This window comes from Patagioenas fasciata, chromosome 2 (genome assembly GCF_037038585.1).
Source record: "Patagioenas fasciata isolate bPatFas1 chromosome 2, bPatFas1.hap1, whole genome shotgun sequence".
Classification (NCBI taxonomy): domain Eukaryota; kingdom Metazoa; phylum Chordata; class Aves; order Columbiformes; family Columbidae; genus Patagioenas; species Patagioenas fasciata.
In genome coordinates, this window is record NC_092521.1 from 1,579,403 (window position 1) to 1,601,326 (window position 21,924).

Here is a 21,924-nt window from a genome sequence, read left to right on the forward strand (position 1 = left end):
CACTTGTGTCACCACAACCCCATGAATGCTCCAGGCTCGGGGAAGAGTGGCTGGAAAAGGACCTGGGGGTGTTGGTGACAGCGGCCGAACATGAGTCAGAGTGTGCCCAGGTGGCCAAGAGGCCACAGCATCCTGGCTGGGACCAGCACTGGTGTGGCCAGCAAGACTGGAGAAGTGATTGTGCCACTGGGGAGGCCAAACCTTGAATCCTGGGGTCAATTTTGGGCCCCTCATGCCAAGAAAGGCCTCGAGGTGCTGGAGCGAGTGGAGAGAAGGGGACGAAGCTGGTGAGGGGCTGGAGCACAAGTGTGATGGGAGCGGCTGAGGGACCTGGGGGTTCAGCTGGAGAACAGGAGCTGAGGGGAGACCTTCTGATCTCTGAACTGCCTGAAAGGAGCTTGGAGCCAGGGGGATCGGGCTCTGCTCCCCAGGAACAAGCGCCAGGAGCAGAGGAAACGGCCTCAAGTTGCCCAGGGGAGGTTGAGGTTGGATCTGGGAACAATTTCTTCCCCAAAGGGCTGTGGGGCATTGGAACAGGCTGCCCAGGGCAGTGCTGGAGTCACCAGCCCTGGAGAGCTGGACAGACGGACATGAGGTTCTCAGGACAGGGGGCAGGGACAGTGTTGGGTTATGGTTGGATCAATGACCTTGAGGGGCTTTTCCAACCAAAATGATTCTGTGATGCCCAGTACCAGCACGACCAGCCAGCCCTTGTTCAGAGGAACATCTCCCTGCTCACTCCAGTCATCTTTCCAAGAGAAGAACTTGGGGAATTAGACATTTGGAAGCTGCTACCTTGGTCAGAAAAGAAACAGGAGGTGGTGGTCCTTCCTGCAGATTTTAGCATCTGGATTTTCACGGGGTGCCAGCAGCAAGGACGCCAAGTGACGGTCATGAAGTTGCTGCTGTAGGACAACCTACAGCAACACAAATCATCTAAGTGGTTGTACTGGCAGCACCTCCCACTGTTGGGTGCAAAGAGGGAGCAAAGAGCTCCTTGTCCTTCCTCCTTCGCTGATTTAGTTACTATAGTACCAAAGGTCTGTTATTCTGCTTTAAAGGAGTCTAAATTAGGAATTAGGACAGCTTAATAAGGGGGGGGAAGAAATATCAAATTAAAATGCCACAAGATGAGTGGTTCCCATCCTCTCGCACCAACCCCCATGTCACCTGCCCAAACGCAGCTGGGACCCGGGGCTCCGGGCTAATCCCCTATTTGCCTAATGGGATCTTGGGTGAGCTTCATTACGCAGGAGCCAGATTCCAAAAGCGACTGCCAAATGTCTTCCATGACAATCGCTAAGTCAGATGCCTGGCTGAGGTTTTCAACGTGAGATACAGCAGATGCTCAGAGCTCCCGACGTTTGCCGTCTGGGGAGGCTGAACCGCTTCACCCCGGGGTGTTTGCTGCAAGCTCCGTCGGCTCCGGCGCTTGCAATGCCGGATTTCCCCAGTATGATGCTGGTGCAACCATCGGTGAGTGGAAAAAGGAGCGTTGAACCCCCAAATTGCAGCAGCAACATCAGCACAAAACGCCAGCAGCTGCTTTTGTGCTGCGAAGGAGCCGCACATCTGGAGGAGCCGCACATCTGGAGGAGCCGCACATCTGGAGCTGCCTCTCACCTCCCGCCTCACTCAGTGGTGTTTGCAAAAGGCAAATGTGAATATTTTCACTCTTTCTCAACATGGACCATCACCCATTTGCGCTATAGGACACTGCAAAGGTGATTATTTATTTCCAATAATACCCTAAACTATGGATTGCAAAGGCTCCAGTATAGACACAAATTTGCTTCTGGCAGCTTTAGCAGGGGAACCTCTGGCAGAAAAGCAAATAGCTGACAAATTAATTTAAAACAAAAGGTTTTTTTGCTCTCCCCTAGAATAGGAAGCGGCACCATTTCAGAGCGGCCCGGGGACTCGTTTAGCTTTTATTCTTAAAATAAGGGAAAGTGAGGACTGAAATAGCACAGCTCCATGGCAAAGCCAGGAATAGAAATGAAATCCCAGTGCCTAATCCTCCGTTCTAATCACCGGCCTGCAAGGCTTCATACTCTTAATTACAGCCACCGCTTCGAATAGAAGTTGAAAGATGGTTTTCTTGGCAGTTATGTAAACTGTATTTTGGGGCTGGCGATCGACGTAAGCACTTGGCTGCATTAGATGAATATCCATCTAATCCGGAGCCTTGTTTTGTAGCGACCCGTGGGGATTCAAGGAGGGGATATTGAAAAGAACCAAGCATTTTGTCCCCGATGTCACCTCCCACCTTGGCTTTGGGATATGCAAGATATGAATGTTTTTCTCTAAAGTATTTGAGAATAGTATTGGGAAGGGGAGTTAAATCTTCAGATGCTGTTCTGTTTATATTGGAAATGTATTTTCTGCTCAACGTCGTCTCCAAATATCCGTGTCCTTTTGTAGATGGTTCATCACCCAAAAGCTTTGCTCACATCATTATCGTTTTGTAATAGGACCGAAGCACGGCGAGCAAAAGCAAATCAATGAAGGACCTTTGAAGGTCCCTTCCAAGCCAAACCTTTCTAGGAAGTTCTCTAGACCAGAGGAGCCAACACCAACCACAAAGCCCACCCAGAAGCGGTTCAATACTTGAGTTTCTCATTACAAGGTGAGCGAGAGCACCTGTGAAACCATTAAAACTTCTCTTGATATTTAAGAGAGGGTGGCAATTGTTGGCGACCTACGGTAGGTGATCACAAGAGGTGATCACCCAACATCCCCATGGATACCCAGCAGCAGAAACGCAAGTTGACCCAACTGATCTCCATGATCCTTGCAACCTGCTTAGGGGTGCTGAGAGATATGTAAATCAAGGCATGAGTAGAATGGAATATTTCTGTTGGAAGGGATCTAAAATGATCATCTAGTCCAACTGAGTTGCTCTTCAATCTATGCTGACCAGGAGAAATCCACAGTGATGCCAAACATCAGTAGATGCAAATCTCACTTGGAGAGGAAGAGCTCTGGGCTTTTGTCACGATATGGGTGGGAATGACACTGGCAAAGTCAACAACAGGGACAAAACAAGACAAAACCTATCGGAAGACAGTGAATTTGGGAGCTCGGCTTGGTGTGCAGCCTCCGAGCAAGGTGCAATCTGCTGGCAGCGTGCGGAAAGACGCGTGACCTGGAAAGTAATTAAAGCTCCCGGCTTTAATTACAGCCTGAAAGCCCATTCCCATCCGACGAAGCTGCCTGGCTGCCCCCAGCCCCGATGGTTCCAATTAGCATCCTCCCCAGCATCATTCTAACGAGGTTTGTGAGATTTAGGATCTCGTGGAAGCAGCGGGAGAGCAGGAAGCCTGGGGGGGGCTGTCTGATAATCATTAAACCGAAAAAAACCTTCTGAGCAAGTCGATTGTGATGGGTTCGGCTGTTGGAAATGGGCGGACTGAAGATGCGTGGGTAGAAAAGGAGTTTGAACCCCAATCCTGCCCACTTGGAGATGGACTATCCCCTGTCCTGAGGACGTGAACCCTTTGTTGGGCAAGGTGTGTCCAATGGAAGGTGAAAATGGGAAGTGAGAGGACACAGGAGAGCAAGGCAAATATTGAATCATCAAATGGTTTGGGTTGGAAAGGACCTTGAAAGGTCATCCAGTGCCACCCGTGCCACGAGCAGGGACATCTTCGCCAGCTCAGGTTGCTCAGAGCCCCGTCCAGCCTGGCCTGGGATGTCTCCAGGATGGTTCATCCACCACCTCTCTGGCCAACCTGAGTTCATCCAACACCCTCAGGGCCAACAATTTCTTCCTTATGCTCCATCTAAACCTTCTCCCTTTTAGCTTTAAAACCGTTGTTCCTTGTCCTCGTGAAAAGTCTTTCTTAGTCTTTCTTACAGGTCCTTTTAAGTCCAGAAAGGACGCAATAAGGTCTCCTTGGAGCTTCTCCTCTCCAGGCTGAATGATCCCCAACTCTCTCCGCTTTTCTCCGTAACAGAGCCGTTCCAATCATCTGATCTTCACCCAGAAGAAGCTCTTGTCTCCCCACGAGCCAGTCAGGAGCACATCTCAGAAAAGAACAGGTCTACACGGCCATCGTGAACCCAGCACATCCTTCAGAAAATTCTTAGAAGCACATAATCCTGAGTCGGAAGTGACCCACAAGGACCATCGAGTCCAACTTCTGTCCCTGCGCAGCACAACCCCGAAATTCACACCATGTGTCTGAGGGCAGACGTGGTTAGTTATCTCAGCATCAAATATTGGCCAAACTTCATGGACTTAACCCACAAAAACATGATTTAAGCCACGGGTGGCCCTGTTCCAACCTCGGGATATTGGCAGTACCAAGACGCCTGTTTCTAGATGAACACACCACGGAGATGTAAAGGACACCAAATGCTGTTTCAGAACAAGCCCTTCCATGGAAACCAGAGGAGAAAGCTGTGCCCAAGTCACCTTCATTGCCACTTTCAGAAATACCAAAGTGGTGTTCCCAGAGCTGGATGGGTTTTATACGTGTCCTCCATGCTCTTCCTCTGCGGGAAGACCTCAGGACTTGGGTCCATCAGCTGGAAGTGGACAAGTGGTACCTGAGCTGCCCAGTCCAGCAGTGATGGTCACATCCCTTCTCTGTCTGAGCTGGCCATGCCAACTGTTACCCCACCCCTGGCACTAATCCATGTCACTGAGAACCTCATGTCCATCTGTCCAGCCCTCCAGGGCTGGTGACTCCAGTACTGCCCTGGGCAGCCTGTTCCAATGCCCCACAGCCCTTTGGGGAAGAAATTGTTCCCAGATCCAACCTCAACCTCCCCTGGTGCAACTTGAGGCCGTTTCCTCTGCTCCTGGCGCTTGTTCCTGGGGAGCAGAGCCCGACCCCCCTGGCTCCAAGCTCCTTTCAGGCAGTTCAGAGATCAGAAGGTCTCCCCTCAGCTCCTGTTCTCCAGCTGAACCCCCAGTTCCCTCAGCTGCTCCCATCACACTTGTACTCCAGCCCCTCACCAGCTCCGTTCCCTTCTCTCCACTCGCTCCAGCACCTCAAGGCCTTTCTTGGTGTAAGAGGCCCAAAACTGACCCCAGGGTTCGAGGTTTGGCCTCACCAAATCGAGGAGAACCAATTGCTCTTGGCACAGGGGTGCAGAGGGCTTGTTCACCCTTCCTACCATGTAGCTGGTCTGCTGGTGTGGTGTTGACCCAGCTGCAGGAGAAGACCTCCTCAACATCCAGCCCTTGAGATGGAAAGGAACATGTCCCACGTAGCCAGCACCCACAGCACCCTCAGGAACCGACTGCCGCCAGTCACGGAGATGTCATCCAGCTGGGAAAATCCAACCTTTGGATGAAGAAATGCTCTGGATTTCATGCATTACGCTACTGTTGGAGGCAAGACGTTGGGAAGGAAGGTCTTTGGGATCTGATCAATGCACATCTTTATGAAGGAACCCCACGTCCTTCCTCAGTTTTTCTTCATAGTGGAGATTTGTTTTGGAGGACGAGGTGGACGAACCATCCCTGGAGACATCCCAGGCCAGGATGGACGGGGCTCTGAGCAACCTGAGCTGGTGAAGATGCCCCTGGGGTGGGAATAGATGAGCTTTGAAGGTCCTTTTACACCCAAACCATTCAATGATTCTACGATCCCTGCAGGGACCTCGAAAATCCCGGTGCAGCAGATGCTGCTGAGACTGATGTCCTTGATCCACCTGCTCTAAAGCTGCGTGTGGCAGCTCTGCCTGGCGCCTTCAGAACAAAAGGGATATAAAACACGAGAACAGCAAATAAAACTCTGGTTTTGTTCACACGAGGCACAGCGAAACAGCTCCCCAGACACCCAAAACACACATTTTCTAGGTTTGAGTTATATTTCAAATTGCAAAGCTGTTTTTTAGGGGGGTCTTTGCAGTGGGAACGTGGCTCCTGCCTGCGTTGGGAGCAGGATTTGTGTTTGAAAGCTGTGTGTTCATCTGCAACCGCCCTGCTCTGCCCCAGACACCCGCCAGGACCCATTACCGTCACACCTCGAGCCCAGACGGCTCCGTTGCGACCCGGGGATGGGTCTGTAAAGAAATAGCCCTCGGCTGTTTCAGCTCGGCTATGCTTAATCCGAGAAGATTTAAGCGCTGCGTTTCATCTTGTACAATATCGCACCCGGCCTTGGGTTCCTCTTTCAGTGGAACCTCCTGTGTTCCAGTTTGCACCCATTGCCCCTTGTCCTGTCACTGGGTGTCACCCAGAAGAGCCTGGCTCCATCCTCCTGACACTGCCCCTTTCCATATTGATCCCCAGGAATGAGTCCCCCCTCAGTCTCCTCTTCTCCAGCTCCAGAGCCCCAGCTCCCCCAGCCTTTCCTCACACGGGAGATGCTCCACTCCCTCCAGCATCTTGGTGGCTGCGCTGGACTCTCTCCAGCAGTTCCCTGTCCTTCTGGAACTGAGGGGCCACAACTGGACACAATATTCCAGGTGTGGTCTCTCCAGGGCAGAGCAGAGGGGCAGGAGAACCTCTCTGACCTACTGACCACCCCCTTCTAACCCACCCCAGGTCCCATTGGCTTCCTGGCCACAAGGGCCCAATGCTGTGAGAAAGTCTTGAGAAATAACTTGGGCACAATTTCACAGCAGGTGGGACTTTGGTTAAGGCCTCTTATTCTCAAAAAGTCCTGCATGGTTGTCCAAGGGAAGCTCTTCTGATGGCCACAGAAGGTCCATCTGCTTGTCCTTCAAGCTTTCACTTGTCACCCCTCCTTGGTGACTTGTCCCATCCCCGGAGACATCCCAGGCCAGGCTGGACGGGGCTCTGAGCAACCTGAGCTGGTGAAGATGTCCCTGCTCATGGCAGGGGTTGAACTCGATGTTCTTCAAAGGTTTCTTCCAACCCAAACTATTACATGATTCTATGGTGAACCAGGGGCAGAGATGCTGCTTACTGGTGGCACAGCAGAGCCCTCCGTGGGTGACACCATGAGCTCCAAGTAGAAGGTCCCCTCTGCCCCCACTAAGCCTCCTCCAAGGATTTCGAACAACGAAAAGCTTCTGCACGGCCCAATAACCACAGACACTTTCAGACAGCGTAGAGAAACTCAGTGACCTGACATAAAACCCATCCGACGTGTCGGCTGCAGCCCGCACGGCGGTTTCACAGCTGTCATGTTCCGCTTTGTAGGAAAGTCATTTTATTTAAGATAGGGACGGCAAAGTCAAGGGCGAGACGGCAGAAGCAAGAAATTCCTGCTGGGAAGCACCCTACCTTTGAATCATCAAATAGTTTGGGTTGGAAGGGACCTTCAAAAGTCATCTAATGCAACCCCCAACTTTGCTGACCACCAAGACAAATATGTTATTGAGATCCCAAAGATGAGTAGATTCCGGCTCACCAAGTCGAGACAACACAGCAGAGCTTCCTAACATGGTCTCCAGAGCCGGATCCAGCTGCTAATTACAGCTATGTGCAAATCCCACCTCATTAAAGCTGCGTAAGGCAAGACCCAAGCGCTTGGCCACCGCACGTTCCTTGCGGACACAGGGGCTGAGGGATCCCCGACCTATGCACGTGTGGTGGGTCCAGCCCCGACGTGGTCTACAGCCGCACCGAGGACATGAGGAACGGACTCGGAGCAGCCTCCGCCATCTCCTGCCAAACCAGATGCTCCGGTTCCCAAATCCTCCCGTCGCCGCAGGGTGTGGGGCGCCTCCGAGTGCAAATTCCAAGGAGATCAGTTGCTCAAGACTTGTCCACTTCCCCTGATTTTCCTTTTAAGACCAGACAAGTTCAGGAAGGGGAACAGCCAGAAGCCCTTGTTGAAATGGTGATAATATTTAATGTTATGTAATCTGGAGCAGCAGGTTTCACCAGATGACCCTTCCAGCCTTGTTTCTTCTTGGAAACAAAACCAAGCACTGGAAAAGCATCTTTTTAAATTGTCCTGCCAAGGAGACTTCAACCATGTCCCTGGTTGAAGGCGATTACTCAACCTACCCCACACCACCCTGTTTTCCATATCCTTCCGCAGCCTCACAAATAATCCCCCTCCATCTCCTCCTTTTGATGCAAATGGAGTATTTCCAGTCGTCATCTCCAAGGCACCACGCGATGCTCATATCCATCCTCAGCTCAGGGCTGTTGGGGTTGATGCTCAGAATCACCAACCAACCCATACAGGTGACCCTCAATAACTGCCCCTCGACTCCTGATATCGCACGTACTGACCCCATCTTATGGTCCCTCTCTCCCATGGGTATCAAGGCTCAGATGCACCCTTGGGTGCTAAGAGGTCGGTGGTTCTTGGTGGGATCTCCAACACCCTTGAGCCCTACAAGCACTTGAGCAGCATCCAGTAGGTCTGGCCTTGCCAAAATCAGCCTTTTAAGGTCACTCCATCCCTGGAAACGTTCAAGGTCAGGTTGGACAGGGCTCTGAGCAACCTGATCTGGGTGAAGATGTCGCTGCTCATGGTAGGGCTTGGAGTAGACGACCTTTGGGGTCCCTTCCAACCCAAACCATTTGATGATTCTGTGACCCCAGGACACCCACGGCAATACATATTTTAATGCTTATAAGCAAAAGATGAGGGTAAAAATCAAAAAGAAGCTTAGTCCACTCCACCAAGTGGTTTCCTACCAATGCCTCAAGTATGAAGAGACATGGTAATTATAGTCTCCTAATTTCTTCAGATATTTTAAGCCCCAAAAGAAACGCCTGGATCATCTGTGCTGTAACGCTCCTTGCCTGAAGCAGCTTTCCTGAATTTTAAGACCCAGACAGGTACATAAACAAGAATATTGTATAGAAATACATATTTTTTTGTGGTTTGTGCCCCAAAGTAACCCAGAAAACAACACTAAAAAGCAGAGATACCCCCAATGCTGAGCAGCTCGAAGCACAGAACGCCTGAACTGGCTCTGCCCTTTGCAGCCGCTATCGCTGCCATCAAAAATCAATTCTTCATTTGTGCAGCTCATGTTCGGCTTCAGAGCATCAGCCACTTCTGGAGATGAAATCTCCTCGTCCCTGGAAGCTTTCCTGCAGATTGGCATAAGCAAGACCTCTTGTTTCATGTGTGCTTTGATACAGAAATCAGAGCTGGATAAAACCTTCTCTGGTTGCCCAGCTATGGGTCATCCTGGGTGTCATGGAGCAAATGTTTCATCACAGCATCCCTGGCAGTACCCTCCAGCATCCATCACTCCTGAATGTGCTTTACTGACTTCCAGACCCATTCCAGATGGATTATGAAGGGGCTGGAGCACAAGTGTGATGGGAGCGGCTGAGGGACCTGGGGGTTCAGCTGGAGAACAGGAGCTGAGGGGAGACCTTCTGATCTCTGAACTGCCTGAAAGGAGCTTGGAGCCAGGGGGGTCGGGCTCTGCTCCCCAGGAACAAGCGCCAGGAGCAGAGGAAACGGCCTCAAGTTGCGCGAGGGGAGGTTGAGGTTGGATTTAGGAACAATTTCTTCCCCAAAGGGCTGTGGGGCATTGGAACAGGCTGCCCAGGGCAGCGCTGGAGTCACCAGCCCTGGAGGGCTGGACAGACGGACATTAGGTTCTCAGGACAGGGGGCAGTGCCAGGGGTGGGTTAACAGTTGGACTTAATGATCTTGAGGGTGTTTTCCAACCAAAATAATTCCACGACTCAATGATTTAACTATTTGCTGGCACTACACTGATGCTCCTGCAGCTCCCCCTGTGCCCCATCCCTGCTGGAAGTGCCACGTCTACCAGGCTCAACCACATCTCCCCTTCCAACCCACGGCATCTCCCTTCCCTTGAGTCAGCTGCAGCAAAGACCATCCCATTCCTGGTGGGACTTCTGACATTCAGAAGTCTCTTCCTTAACGGGTCCCAGCAACTCTGAGGTCTCAGCAGAGCTTTCCAGGCTTTCCAGCATGCCCAGTCCAGTTTTGAAGAGGGGAAGGTCAATGAGGGAATGGGATTTTTTCCAGTCAGGACATGGGGGTCAAGAGACCTATTCCAGAGCTTTGTGAATTGTAGAATGATTAAATGGTTTGGGTTGGAAGGGACCTTGGAAGACCATCCAGTGCCCCCCCTGCCATGAGCAGGGACATCTTCACCAGCTCAGGTTGCTCAGAGCCCCATCCAGCCTGGCCTGGGATGTCTCAGGGATGGTTCATCCACCACCGTTCTGGCCAACCTGGACCAGTGCTTCACCATCTTCAGTGTAAAAAATTTCTTCCTTATTTCTAGTCTGAATCTCCCCTCTTTTAGTTTAAAACCATCACCCTATCTAAAGTCAGAGCTTGATATTTTGGGGGATGGGCAAGCAAAGACCGGCTTAAATAGTCGGCGGCGTACCCTCAACAGACCCAGCTAGACCTGGCTGCAGTGGGCAGCCGTGTCTGCCACCCGGCGTCTTTGTAATCGAACATCAAAACCACCCACCTCTCCAAACAGCACCCGCCTTGCAAGGGAAGATACCGCCCCCAATCTTGGTGATCTTATCAGAGGATCAAGATTAAACCTCCGCTCGGGGGCCAGGCTGAGCCTAAGGTCCCACATGAAGGCGTTCGCTGAGCCGGGAGATCCTGTTCTCGCCCTACGTGGCCGTGGGATCACCCGGCCGCAGTTTCTGTGCGCTGGCTACGTAAGCACAATGAGTTTGGGAGCAGAAACTGCGCTGCCGATCGCTCTACCGGCGACACGGTTGGGTTATCAATGTTGTTAGAGGCATCGTTGAAGAGAATATGGATATATTAACTAATCAACGCCCTGATTCGCGGCCTGCAAGCCCTAAAAGCACAAAACGAAGCGCAAGGAGAAGCAACGCGGATGTCTCGGTACGTTATCCATATGCAGCAGGACTTTAGAAACCAAGCACCAACTCCCTGCGTGGTTTGAAGCTTCTATTTCACAAATCACCTCTGCCAGGAGCTCCACAACCAGTGGGACAACCACAGCGTGAATCATCCTCCCTCATTAGGGAGATCTTATCCAGAGAAATCATTTAAAACCATGCCTCTCTCTAAACCATATATTTCAGAGGACAAGAAATAATTTCTATAATGTACCTTTCCGGAGGGAACACCTAAGTTGGCCCTAACAAGGAGAAACACCTTTCACAGCTGCTTACACCTCTTCCTCCTATAATTGTGCTACGGAGGAGGAAGACTTGGTGCATAGACCCGTGAGCAATCCAGCTAGAGGAGTTATCCATAAAATACCTCGAAATACCTCTATGATTCTATGGTAAGAGAATAAAGAGCAATAGGACATGGGCTTTGCTCTACGCTCTTCCACAGCGCGTGGAAAATTATCAGAATACCCGAAATGGCAATTTTATTGCCCAAACAACCCGTCATTGAGCTCAGTTACAACGTGCCGGCAGAGCCGGTGTGTTCTTACCTTTCCGTTTCTTCTTTCACCACGGTGTACTGGGTGGACGGGCGGCTCGATCTCTGCTCCTGCGCCTTCTCGCTGCCCTCCAGCTCCTGTTCCAGCGAGGAGCTGGTGCTGCCCTCCCTGCTGACATTGCTGCTCCTCCCGGGGCTGTTCTCCGTGGAAGCCCTGGGCGACTCCGTGTTCTGCTTCAGGGTCTGCAGCTTGGCCAGGGGGATGATGTCGCAGTTCTGCGGCCGGTGCCACACCGTCCTCTGCGTGGTGGCATTGTAGTAGTAGAAGCGGGAGGTGTTGGGGTCGAAGAGCTCCCACCACTGGTTCTCATTGGTGCGTTTGATCCGCACCCCGGCGGGGGGGTCCCACACGCACTCCCCCGTGATGAGGTTGGCGTACATGCGCTCCCGGGTTCGTGGCTCGATGATTTCCACCCATTCCAGCCTGGAGGAGAACAAACACAATAAAACCCAAGAGATTTCAACAAGAGGATCTCTGAAGGTCCCTTCCAACTCAAACCATTGTATGATTCTGCAATTCAACGCTCGCCATGAGCGCTTGCGACACCTGGGGGGGCAGGATGGAGAAGAAGAGCAGCTTGGGTGGCAACAGTAACTCTTTCTTCTTCCCCCATCGACACCGAGTCCCGCAGCACTATTTACACTAAATACAGTATTTGCAAAGGGCTGCAAACCAGTTGCCGCTTTTCAGCTTCTAGGAGGACTCAATAAGTCTGTAAGCTGGTGAAAACACACCCCAGGGTTACAGCACCCCAGCGCTCGCTCCGGCTCTGGCTTCCACTCCGATCCCTCTGCGTTTTACAGCCTGAATTCTTTGGGGACAGACCCCACAGCTGTGGGGTGCTCAGAACATCTGCAGTGAAGGGCAGGGGGAGGCAAGAGACGGGAGGGACAGAGCACAGATGGAGGCATCAACCTGGCGATGAACTTACTTCTTCTGCAAGACCACCCCACAGCTTGGCGTGGCCGCCCAGACAACCAAGCCTGGCAGCATTTGTTTGTGCAAAACCCAAAAATGATGTTTCAGAGGCCTTCAGTGCAGTCGCTCGCCGGCGCGAACCCCAACACCGCTTCCTTCTGTCTCGATTTCAACACCAGGAGAAGGCGCCGGCGCTCTGGTTTGTGGGTCGCACCTCCGGCACCTTCCCCAAACCACCCGCCCCGACACACCTCGGCTTGGCGATAACCACGGGCTGCACCAACACCGAAAGCCAACGGTGGGAGGGACGGAGCCAGGGAGGAGAGAACAGACCTGCCCTTGTCCTGGGATCCATGCTGAGGAACGGAATGGAATGGAATGGAATGGAATGGAATGGAATGGAATGGAATGGAATAAGAAGACAAGAAGAAGAAGAGGAAGAGGAGTAGAAGAAGAAGAGAAGAGAAGAAAGAGAAGAGATAAAGAAGAGATGAAGAAGAAGAAGAAGAGGAAGAAGAGAAGAAGAAGAGAGGAAGAAGAGAAGAAGGAGAGGAAGAAGGGAAGGGAAGGGAAGGGAAGGGAAGGGAAAGGAAGGGAAGGGAAGGGAAGGGAAGGGAAGGGAAGGGAAGGGAAGGGAAGGGAAGGGAAGGGAAGGGAAGGGAAGGGAAGGGAAGGGAAGGGAAGGGAAGGGAAGGGAAGGGAAGGGAAGGGAAGGGAAGGGAAGGGAAGGGAAGGGAAGGGAAGGGGAGAAGAGGAGAGGAGGAGAGGAGAGGAGAGGAGAGGAGAGGAGAGGAGAGGAGAGGAGAGGAGAGGAGAGAAGAGAAGAGAAGAGAAGAGAAGAGAAGAGAAGAGAAGAGAAGAGAAGAGAAGAGAAGAGAAGAGAAGAGAAGAGAAGAGAAGAGAAGAGAACAGGAGAGAATATTTTTGATTGGAAGGGACCTACAATGATCATCTAGCCCAACTGACCACTTGAAGGCTAAGCAGAAGTTAAATCATGTTATTAAGAGCTTAGTCTAAATGCCTCTGGAACACTGACAGGCTTGAGGCACCAACCACCTCTCTAGGAAGCCTGTTCCAGTGTTTGACCACCCTCTCGGTAAAGAAATGCTTCTAAATGTCCAGCTTAAACCCTCTCTGGTGCAGCTTTGAACCATTCCCATGCATCCTATCGCTGGATCCCAGGGAGAAGAGCTCAGCTACACGCTGCTCAATGCCCCCCGTGCACGTTTATTAAATTAAGAGCCGGTTTGATGTTGGTCTCTGCATAGACTATGGAGCTCATCACCAAAATGTGGAGCAGAAAATGTGGTTTAACCTTCCTTCCACCACCCCATTGCCTGCTGAGCTAGGCCAAGGCACCATCAGCTCAACACAGCGACCCAGCTCACGCAGAAACACAGCAAAGGGGGTTGTTGAGATCGTAAAGCAGCAAATGGAGCTGAGAAACGCAAAAGAGGATTAAAAGAAGTGGTAATCCCAAAGAAAAGGCAATTTAACCCATTTTTCAGATTACCCCAAACACTGCAGGTGTCCCCTTTTGCTAATACGGGGGATACCCGCGGCTTACAGGCAGCCACATTTTACCCAAATTCCTCACTTTTGTGTGGGCTTATGTAAAAAGATACAAGGGATGATCGCATTAAATAAAATTTCTTACTGGGAATTTGTCTTCGTCTGCATTTACAAGTCTGTTGAGAAAGGCATAGAAATGGATAAGGGGAAAAAAAAGCCCCTGGCGTGCTAAGCGCAGCTTATCAAATGAGGTGGCATTTAAAACTGACACATCCAGTGAGTCAGACAAGTGATGGATTGCATCTCGCCGCCTTTTACCGGGAGCGAGTTCCCTGTGGGGTTTTCAGAAAGGCTCAATTTGCTCAAGGACTTGCAAGAAAAAAGTCCTGGGGGGGCATTTACCTGCCCCCAGCAGCCCCGAGCCCTCCAGCGGGTCCAGCTTATCTTCCAATTTGATTTAAACCACTGGATTAGAAAACTAAGAGACAGCTTTTCAGGTGCCAGAGGTTCCCCGTTTTGAACAAACACACTGAAGTGAGGAAAATGTCTCCACCTCTTCTTGGCATGGAGAGAAAAAGCCGCAGTTAAGCTTGTCCTTGCAGAACGGAGACTAAAAGCACTGGGAGAAGTGGAAATCCTGCACCATGGCTTGTCTCATCCTGCAAAACTCAGCCCTAACGAGTGGCCTTAATGCAGCGTGACAGTACGGCTGGAAGCCAACTCCAGCTTTGCAGAGTTACAGATTTTCTCCCACCAAAGGTTTTAATTCGGGTCTGAGCGTGATGAACCATTTTCTGTCGGTTCTAGATCAACATCAGCGCTTGGCTCCCACTTTTAATGCATCTCTTTGGCCACCTTGGTTTAAAACAACCTCCATGGGGTGAAGGGCGGCTGCTTTGGAAGAGCTTTGGATCTTCCTGTCAAGAAGATATTGGGTTTATCTGCATCAGGGAAGAATAAAATGTTCTTCATCCAGGGCTTAACTGGGTTAAAATGAGAGCTGGACTAGACCAGACTAGAATAAAACGGATGGGATAGGATGGGATGGGATGGGATGGGATGGGGTGGATGGGATAGATGGGATGGGATGGATCGGATGGGATGGGGATGGGATGGGATGGGATGAGACGGGGATGGGACGGGGATGGGATGGATGGGATGGATGGGATGGGATGGGATGGGATGGGATGGGATGGGATGGGATGGGATGGATGAGACGGGACAGGAAAGGATAGGATAGGATAGGATAGGACAGGACAGGACAGGACAGGACAGGACAGGACAGGACAGGATAGGATAGGATAGGATAGGATAGGATAGGATAGGATAGGATAGGATAGGATAGGATAGGATAGGACAGGACAGGACTAGACTAGGATAGAATAAAAATAGCCCCATGGGGCTTCAGAAACATCTGTTTGGACCCAACTGGATCACCACGGGCTATAAACCAGCCAAGGTCAAAGCTTGCAGCATCAAAGAGGAAAAAGTTACGGAAATGTAGGACGTTTTGTCCTACAACCCTTAATATCCTCTTGGTTTTCACCGTGAATTATCAGCTTAATAACACCGGGCGATGTCTGGTCGACAGGTCCTCTCCCTCTGCATCATTATTTTCCCTGCTGTTGGAGACGAAATTTATTGCTCACATTTCTCCTTTCTGCCAAGTCTTTTAATTTACCGGGGTAATTCATCAACTCAAGCAGCTCAGTACTCTGCACCTTCACAATGTGGAGGATCAATAGCCAAGGGCCACCTTCCCCAGCCCCACAATGGGCAGAAAAAAGAGAGAAAACCAAGAAAATTCCATCAGATACACAAATCTGAGCTTCAGCTGCTGAAATTTCCCAGGTATAACGCCAGCAGTGGGGATAATGGGTAGGTGGGCAACGTGCCGCTGCTGTAGGTTCAACACAACTAATCTGGGTACCAGATGCAAGCTTGGCCTGGAATTACCACCATTATTGCCACTATCAGCCAAAAACCCTCCTCGTTGGGTATCAGAATTCTTCCGCGAGCTCTGGTAGCTGAATTCGTCTCATAGAGCTGGGCAGTGTAAACTAAATTTAAATAGCACATTGAGTACGGTCCAAGACAGCGCAGACCTTATAGCCGTGGGCTTAAAGAACTTATAATTCATGCAGCAGCGTGAAACGTCCCCAGGGAGCCTCTGACTCATGGTGCTGCCCAGAAAAGCTCCACCTCATGGCAAAGAAAAGGCTCCAAAAAGCCCGGAGACTCGCCCCAAATCCATTATTTGCCTGCGTTGCCCAGAAAAGGGGCCCAGCTGATGATTGGGTGACATTCCTGAAAATGCAAAGCCAGGCGAAATGAACCCTGGTCTTAGTTTAACTTCATGACTTTATTCAAAAGCCCATGAGAATCAACTGAAGGTCAAGTGCGAGACGCCTTGTTTTGCTATTCGAATTGAGGATCACAGAATCACAGAAGAGAATGGACTGGGTTGGAAAAGACTTCAGAGATCATCCAGTCCAACCCTTGGTCCAACTCCAGTCCACTGACCAGATCATGGCACTAAGTGCCATGGCCAATCTCAGCTTAAAAACCTCCAGGGCCGGTGAGTCCAGCACCTCCCTGGGCAGCCATTCCAATGCTGACCACTCTCTCTGCACAGAATTGCTTTCTCATCTCCAGCCTCAATTTCCCCTGGCAGAGTTGAAGCCCATGCCCCCTTGTCCTATTGCTGACTGCCTGGGAGAAGAGCCCAATCCCCCCTGGCTAGAACTGCCCTTCAGGTCGTTCTAGAGAGTGCTGAGCTCACCTCTAAGCCTCCTCTGCTCCAGACTGAACAAGCCCAGCTCCCTCAGCCTCTCCCCATAGGGCTTGTGTTCAAGTCCCTTCCCCAGTCTTGTTGCTCTTCTCTGGACCTGCTCCAGCACCTCAGTATTCTCACCCTGAGCTCCCCTAGGAAGCAGATTTGGTCCTACAGTGATAAGGCTGCGTATTCCCTCCTCTACCCCGGAGCAATACGGGATTGGAGATGCAGTGAGAAGGCCAGGAAAGAACATATAATCCATCTCGCCTCATTTCTGTAGAAACCCTGCAAGGATATCCTGCTGTTCAGGTCCTCCCGTTCATATTTTCCAGCTGTTTCCACCACGTGTGCCATCGCTTCAACTGTTGTAGCACGTATTTAATTCACGGCACTGCGATCTCCTTGGAAACCTCCTTTTTTGGGGGGGCTGCATGTAGGAAATGCCGAAGGGATACTCAGGGGATGCTGTTGGTCACGTCCATGTGCAATGAGATTCTTCCTGATGGACCCTGGACACACGTGGGATGTCGAACCTCCCACCCCTATGAAGTTCAGGCTGTGATGATGAACAACGGCTCCCACAAACAACCACGAGGTGAGGGGGCCATCAGGGGCCTCACAGTGCTTGTGTTGTGATACAAGTTGGGTTTTAACGAGCCAGAACTTGTATCATTAAGGTTAATGTGGTCTCAGAGAGGCTCTTGGGCAACTTGACTCAGTGCTCAATATCACTCACGGCTCATCCAGACATCACTCCAGAAAGTCTCCTCCGTATCCCCCCTGACACCACAGCAATTAACGCAACGAGCCAATCCGATTATGAGAAGCTTAAATTTCAAAGTATTTTACACTTAAAATGACTTGGAATTTATTGATAACTGCAGTTACGAGGGGAAAAAGAGCTGAGCAAGCATCTTTTTGTGTCAGAGGGTAATGGGGTCAGAAGCCCTCATCGATCCGAAGGGCATCTCAGTCAGAAACGGTTCAGAGCAAGGACCTCTGGTGCAACTGGAGGGGGAAGAACCTTGAATATATACTTCTTTTAACTCTTGAAGCCTCCAAGAAGAAGCAAATGACGCTCAGGAGGATCAAGGAGCATCATTTCTACCCAGACCTGAGGCTTCAGGTTAACACAGTGACAGCAATTCAAGCTCCCGCTCCTCGGTGAGGTTTTGGGGACCTGGCCCAAGTCTACCCTAGAAGAGCCAGAAGAAGGGACTTGGCAGAAGCTCTAAAGCACTTGGGGTTCTCTGCTCCCATAGTAGCGACATCTCTCACCTCCAGGTGATGCTCCAGATCCAAACATATCCAAGAACCAAAATCCCCCTGCTAGTGCATAATTCCACAAAGAAGGTTGTTACCGTCTCATTCCCACTCTTAACATTAAATTAATTGTAGAATAGTTTGGGTTGGAAGGGACCTTCAAAACTCATCTGGTGCAACCTCTGCCATGAGCAGGGACATCTTCACCAGCTCAGGTTGCTCAGAGCCCCATCCAGCCTGGCCTGGGATGATCTATAATCTAGAATATAATCTGGCTCTGAGCAGGACAGTTTGGTTTATTATGCACGTTATTTTGCAGGAATATTTTGCTTCAAAAATAAGAAGTTTAAGCCACCAAAAAAACATAGTTCCTTGGAGCCAAGCCTTAGAAAACCCAGGCTGACGAACGCAGGCCCAGCGTGGATACAGAATTGCTGAGCATCAGCGATAAACCACTATTAACTGTAGGTAGATCATAGTTAGCAGAATATCAAAGCATTTGGGAGCTGGGGCTTGTTTCTGCACTAGTGATTTCAGTGCCCGTGAACATTTCTATGGAAATACATCATTAACCTGAAAGGTGTAATACGTCTTCGCTAACTGGGCTGACAGATGCGGCAGCTTGAATAAAATAATCAGGGCAGGCTACCAAAGGAGCAGAAGTTCTTGCTGCAGCAGCTGGAGCTGGCGGAAAAGCTTTGAGTGGGATGGAGTTATCCAAAAATAATGCAGCCTTTTCCACCGAGCAGGAGTCACCTGCTTGGGGTGACGATGCCGAGCCGGGAAGTTGATAAATGGAGAAGCAAGGTGCCACCAGGGCTGGTTGACACATGGATCCTTAACCACACAAATGGCTTCTGTTGCTCCACTCTTGGCTCCTCTTGGCTCCAACCATGAAACGGTTGTGCTGCCCACGCACGCTGGTCCTTGCCCTGTCTAGGGAGTCATCCTGGTAGATCAATCCCAAAATTGGGTGTGGTCTTCCCAAAATGCCAAGACAACTATGTGGTAGCTTGACTCTAGTTGTCTTGCATTCACCACACCACAGTGATAATGGTCTTTGGGCAAATCTGTGATGGTCACAAAAAGATTTCAGTTCACCTCCATCGCAAGGAAGTAGGTGGAACCACATCACCACATCTTCAACACAGGGGTGGAAGAGCAGGCGCTGTAGCTCAATGGGCAGAGAATCATAGAATTGTGGTTTAGGTTGGAAGGGACCTTCAAAGGTTATCTATTCCCACCCCTGCCATGAGCAGGGACATCTTCACCAGCTCAGGTTGCTCAGAGCCCCATCCAGCCTGGCCTGGGATGTCTCAGGGATGGTTCATCCACCACCTCTCTGGGCAACCTGGGCCAGTGTTTCACCGCTGTCATTGTAAAACATCTTATTTCTTATCACTCCTGGAAGTCGCGAGCGCATCAGGCGGTGGACAAGCCTCGCAGCCAGCATCTCCGCTCCAGTGCCCTGACAATCCCCATCAAATTCACAGAATCCCAGAATGTCAGAGGTTGGAAGGGCCCTGGAAAGCTCATCCAGTGCAACCCCCCCGGAGCAGGAACACCCAGCTGAGGTTCCACAGGAAGGTGTCCAGGCGGGTTTGAATGTCTGCAGAGAAGGAGACTCCACAACCTCCCTGGGCAGCCTGGGCCAGGCTCTGCCACCCTCACCCCCAACAAGTTGCTTCTCATATTTAAGTGAAACCTCCTGTGTTCCAGTTTGCACCCATTGCCCCTTGTCCTGTCACTGGGTGTCACCCAGCAGAGCCTGGCTCCATCCTCCTGACACTGCCCCTTTCCATATTGATCCCCAGGAATGAGTCCCCCCTCAGTCTCCTCTTCTCCAGCTCCAGAGCCCCAGCTCCCTCAGCCTTTCCTCACACGGGAGATGCTCCACTCCCTCCAGCATCTTGGTGGCTGCGCTGGACTCTCTCCAGCAGTTCCCTGTCCTTCTGGAACTGAGGGGCCCAAAATTGAAGTCTTGTTTCCTTTTCATCCAAGCCGCAAGCTTCGAGATGCTGCTCTCCCACTGCAGGAAGGGATCCCCCACCACCCGCACAACCAACGCGAATTAACGTCTCCTGACAGCCCCATCGCATCCCCCATGCTGTGATCTTCCTGCCATCCACCGGTGCTGCGATAGCTACATCACATCGAGTTCTCTCCGCGTCAGCTCGCTAACCTTGCCCTGACATTGCATAGAAAGTCGCATCCCATCCCCATCAAAATCTTGCGGCGTCACAACGTGCAGCCGACGGTTCTTGCCCGCAAGATTTTCCCTTTTGTTACTGTTTTAATTTTATTTGAAAGGTACAAGCAAAGACAGGGGCCGATCTACGACTGATTCGCTTTGATAGAAAAGCTTGTTATTTCCTAAGGTGGCTTCAGAGTTCAATCTCTGCCTTGTCAGCGCTTTTGCCGTCGCTGAAATGACTGCGGATCCATGGCAGGAGGGAGCAGAGGTCTCTTGTTTGTTTGTTCCCACTGTCCTGAAATAGCTACAGCCTGGCAGGGGACGCAGCGCTGCCGCCTGTCACATGCTGGATGTTATACCAGATCCAGGTTCCAGTGTAAGTTGGGGAATGAGCTATTAGAGAGCAGTGTAGGGGAAAGGGAGCTGGGGGTCCTGGGGACAGCAGGGTGAGCATGAGCCAGCACTGGGCCCTTGTGGCCAGGAAGCCAATGGGACCTGGGGTGGGTTAGAAGGGGGTGGTCAGTAGGTCAGAGAGGTTCTCCTGCCCCTCTGCTCTGCCCTGGGGAGACCACACCTGGAATATTGTGTCCAGTTGTGGCCCCTCAGCTCCAGAAGGACAGGGAACTGCTGGAGAGAGTCCAGCGCAGCCACCAAGATGCTGGAGGGAGTGGAGCATCTCCCGTGTGAGGAAAGGCTGAGGGAGCTGGGGCTCTGGAGCTGGAGAAGAGGAGACTGAGGGGGGACTCATTCATGGGGATCAATATGGAAAGGGGCAGTGTCAGGAGGATGGAGCCAGGCTCTGCTGGGTGACACCCAGTGACAGGACAAGGGGCAATGGGTGCAAACTGGAACACAGGAGGTTCCACTGCAAGAGGAGAAGCAACTTGTTGGGGGTGAGGGTGTCAGAGCCTGGCCCAGGCTGCCCAGGGAGGCTGTGGCGTCTCCTTCTCTGCAGACATTCAAACCCGCCTGGACCCCTTCCTGTGGAACCTCAGCTGGGTGTTCCTGCTCCATGGGGGGATTGCACTGGATGAGCTTTGAGGTCCCTTCAACCCCTGACATCCTGTGATTCTGTGTGATTCCTTACAAGCTGCAAGGTTTGGGGGATTTATGTAGCTACGGATCAAAGCCGGGAGCTCCTGGAGAATGAGGCTGGATCCTGAGCTCTGATTTTGTCTGGAATTCTCCCCCTTTCCCAGATTGGTCCTCTGAACATAATCAGTAAACCTCAACATTACAAACTTTTGGCAAGCAACCATGTCCTCAAGGGCTCGTTGACCGCTCCCAGCATCTCCGGATTCAAAACAAATAATTTTCTACAAAAAGCCATTTATCATTTACCTGAGTAGGCAGGATGGAAAGGAACCATGGGGAAAGAAAAAGCACAAAAGGGGGCAGAAATTTCACACTAATTTAAGAAGCCATGAAGAGCAGAGAAGAACCAAGACCATGGGGATGTGATGGGGACACCGAGCTCACTCCAGAGCTGTTAAACGCCACTGCAAGGATGCTCAGGTGTTCCTAAGGGCAGTGGGGGCTCTGATGTCATCTAAGACTACCTGAATAATCCATAATCATGGTCCAACATGGTCCCAACCATACTGTGGTACCAGTGGTACCTCTTTTGTAGGACAACGAGTGGCACAAAGTAGAGTTTCCAAGGGGAAGTCTCTCCTACCGTCCCAGTAGACCACTGTGAAGCATGAAGCTGACCAATCTCCTCCCTAACTTGTACCATCTCTTGCTAGACCAGATGATGAGCTTCAGGGGAAAACTCTATAAAAGCCTTTATATGAGTGTCAAAGCCTATTCATAGAATCGCAGAGTCGTTTTGGTTGGAAGAGACCCTCAAGATCATCAAGTCCAATCGTTCCCCCATCCCTACCCCTGCCCCATGTCCTGAGAACCTCATGTCCGTCTGTCCAACCCTCCA

At 51.1% G+C, this 21,924-nt stretch overlaps 1 protein-coding gene across 5 annotated transcripts in view; it reads right to left on the reverse strand.

Annotated features, from left to right (window-relative positions):
* The window catches only part of ARHGAP39 (Rho GTPase activating protein 39), a 154,099-nt gene that overhangs the window by 44,911 nt on the left and 87,264 nt on the right, over nucleotides 1-21,924 (reverse strand). For all 5 annotated transcript variants that reach the window (XR_011737326.1, XM_065830347.2, XM_071803732.1 and 2 more), the window contains exon 2: nucleotides 11,320-11,751. Coding sequence is in view for 4 of the 5 variants with exons in the window: in XM_065830347.2 (XP_065686419.1) it covers nucleotides 11,320-11,751 (432 nt within the window). In the remaining variant the exon portion in view is untranslated. The remainder of the gene's footprint in view (nucleotides 1-11,319; nucleotides 11,752-21,924) is intronic.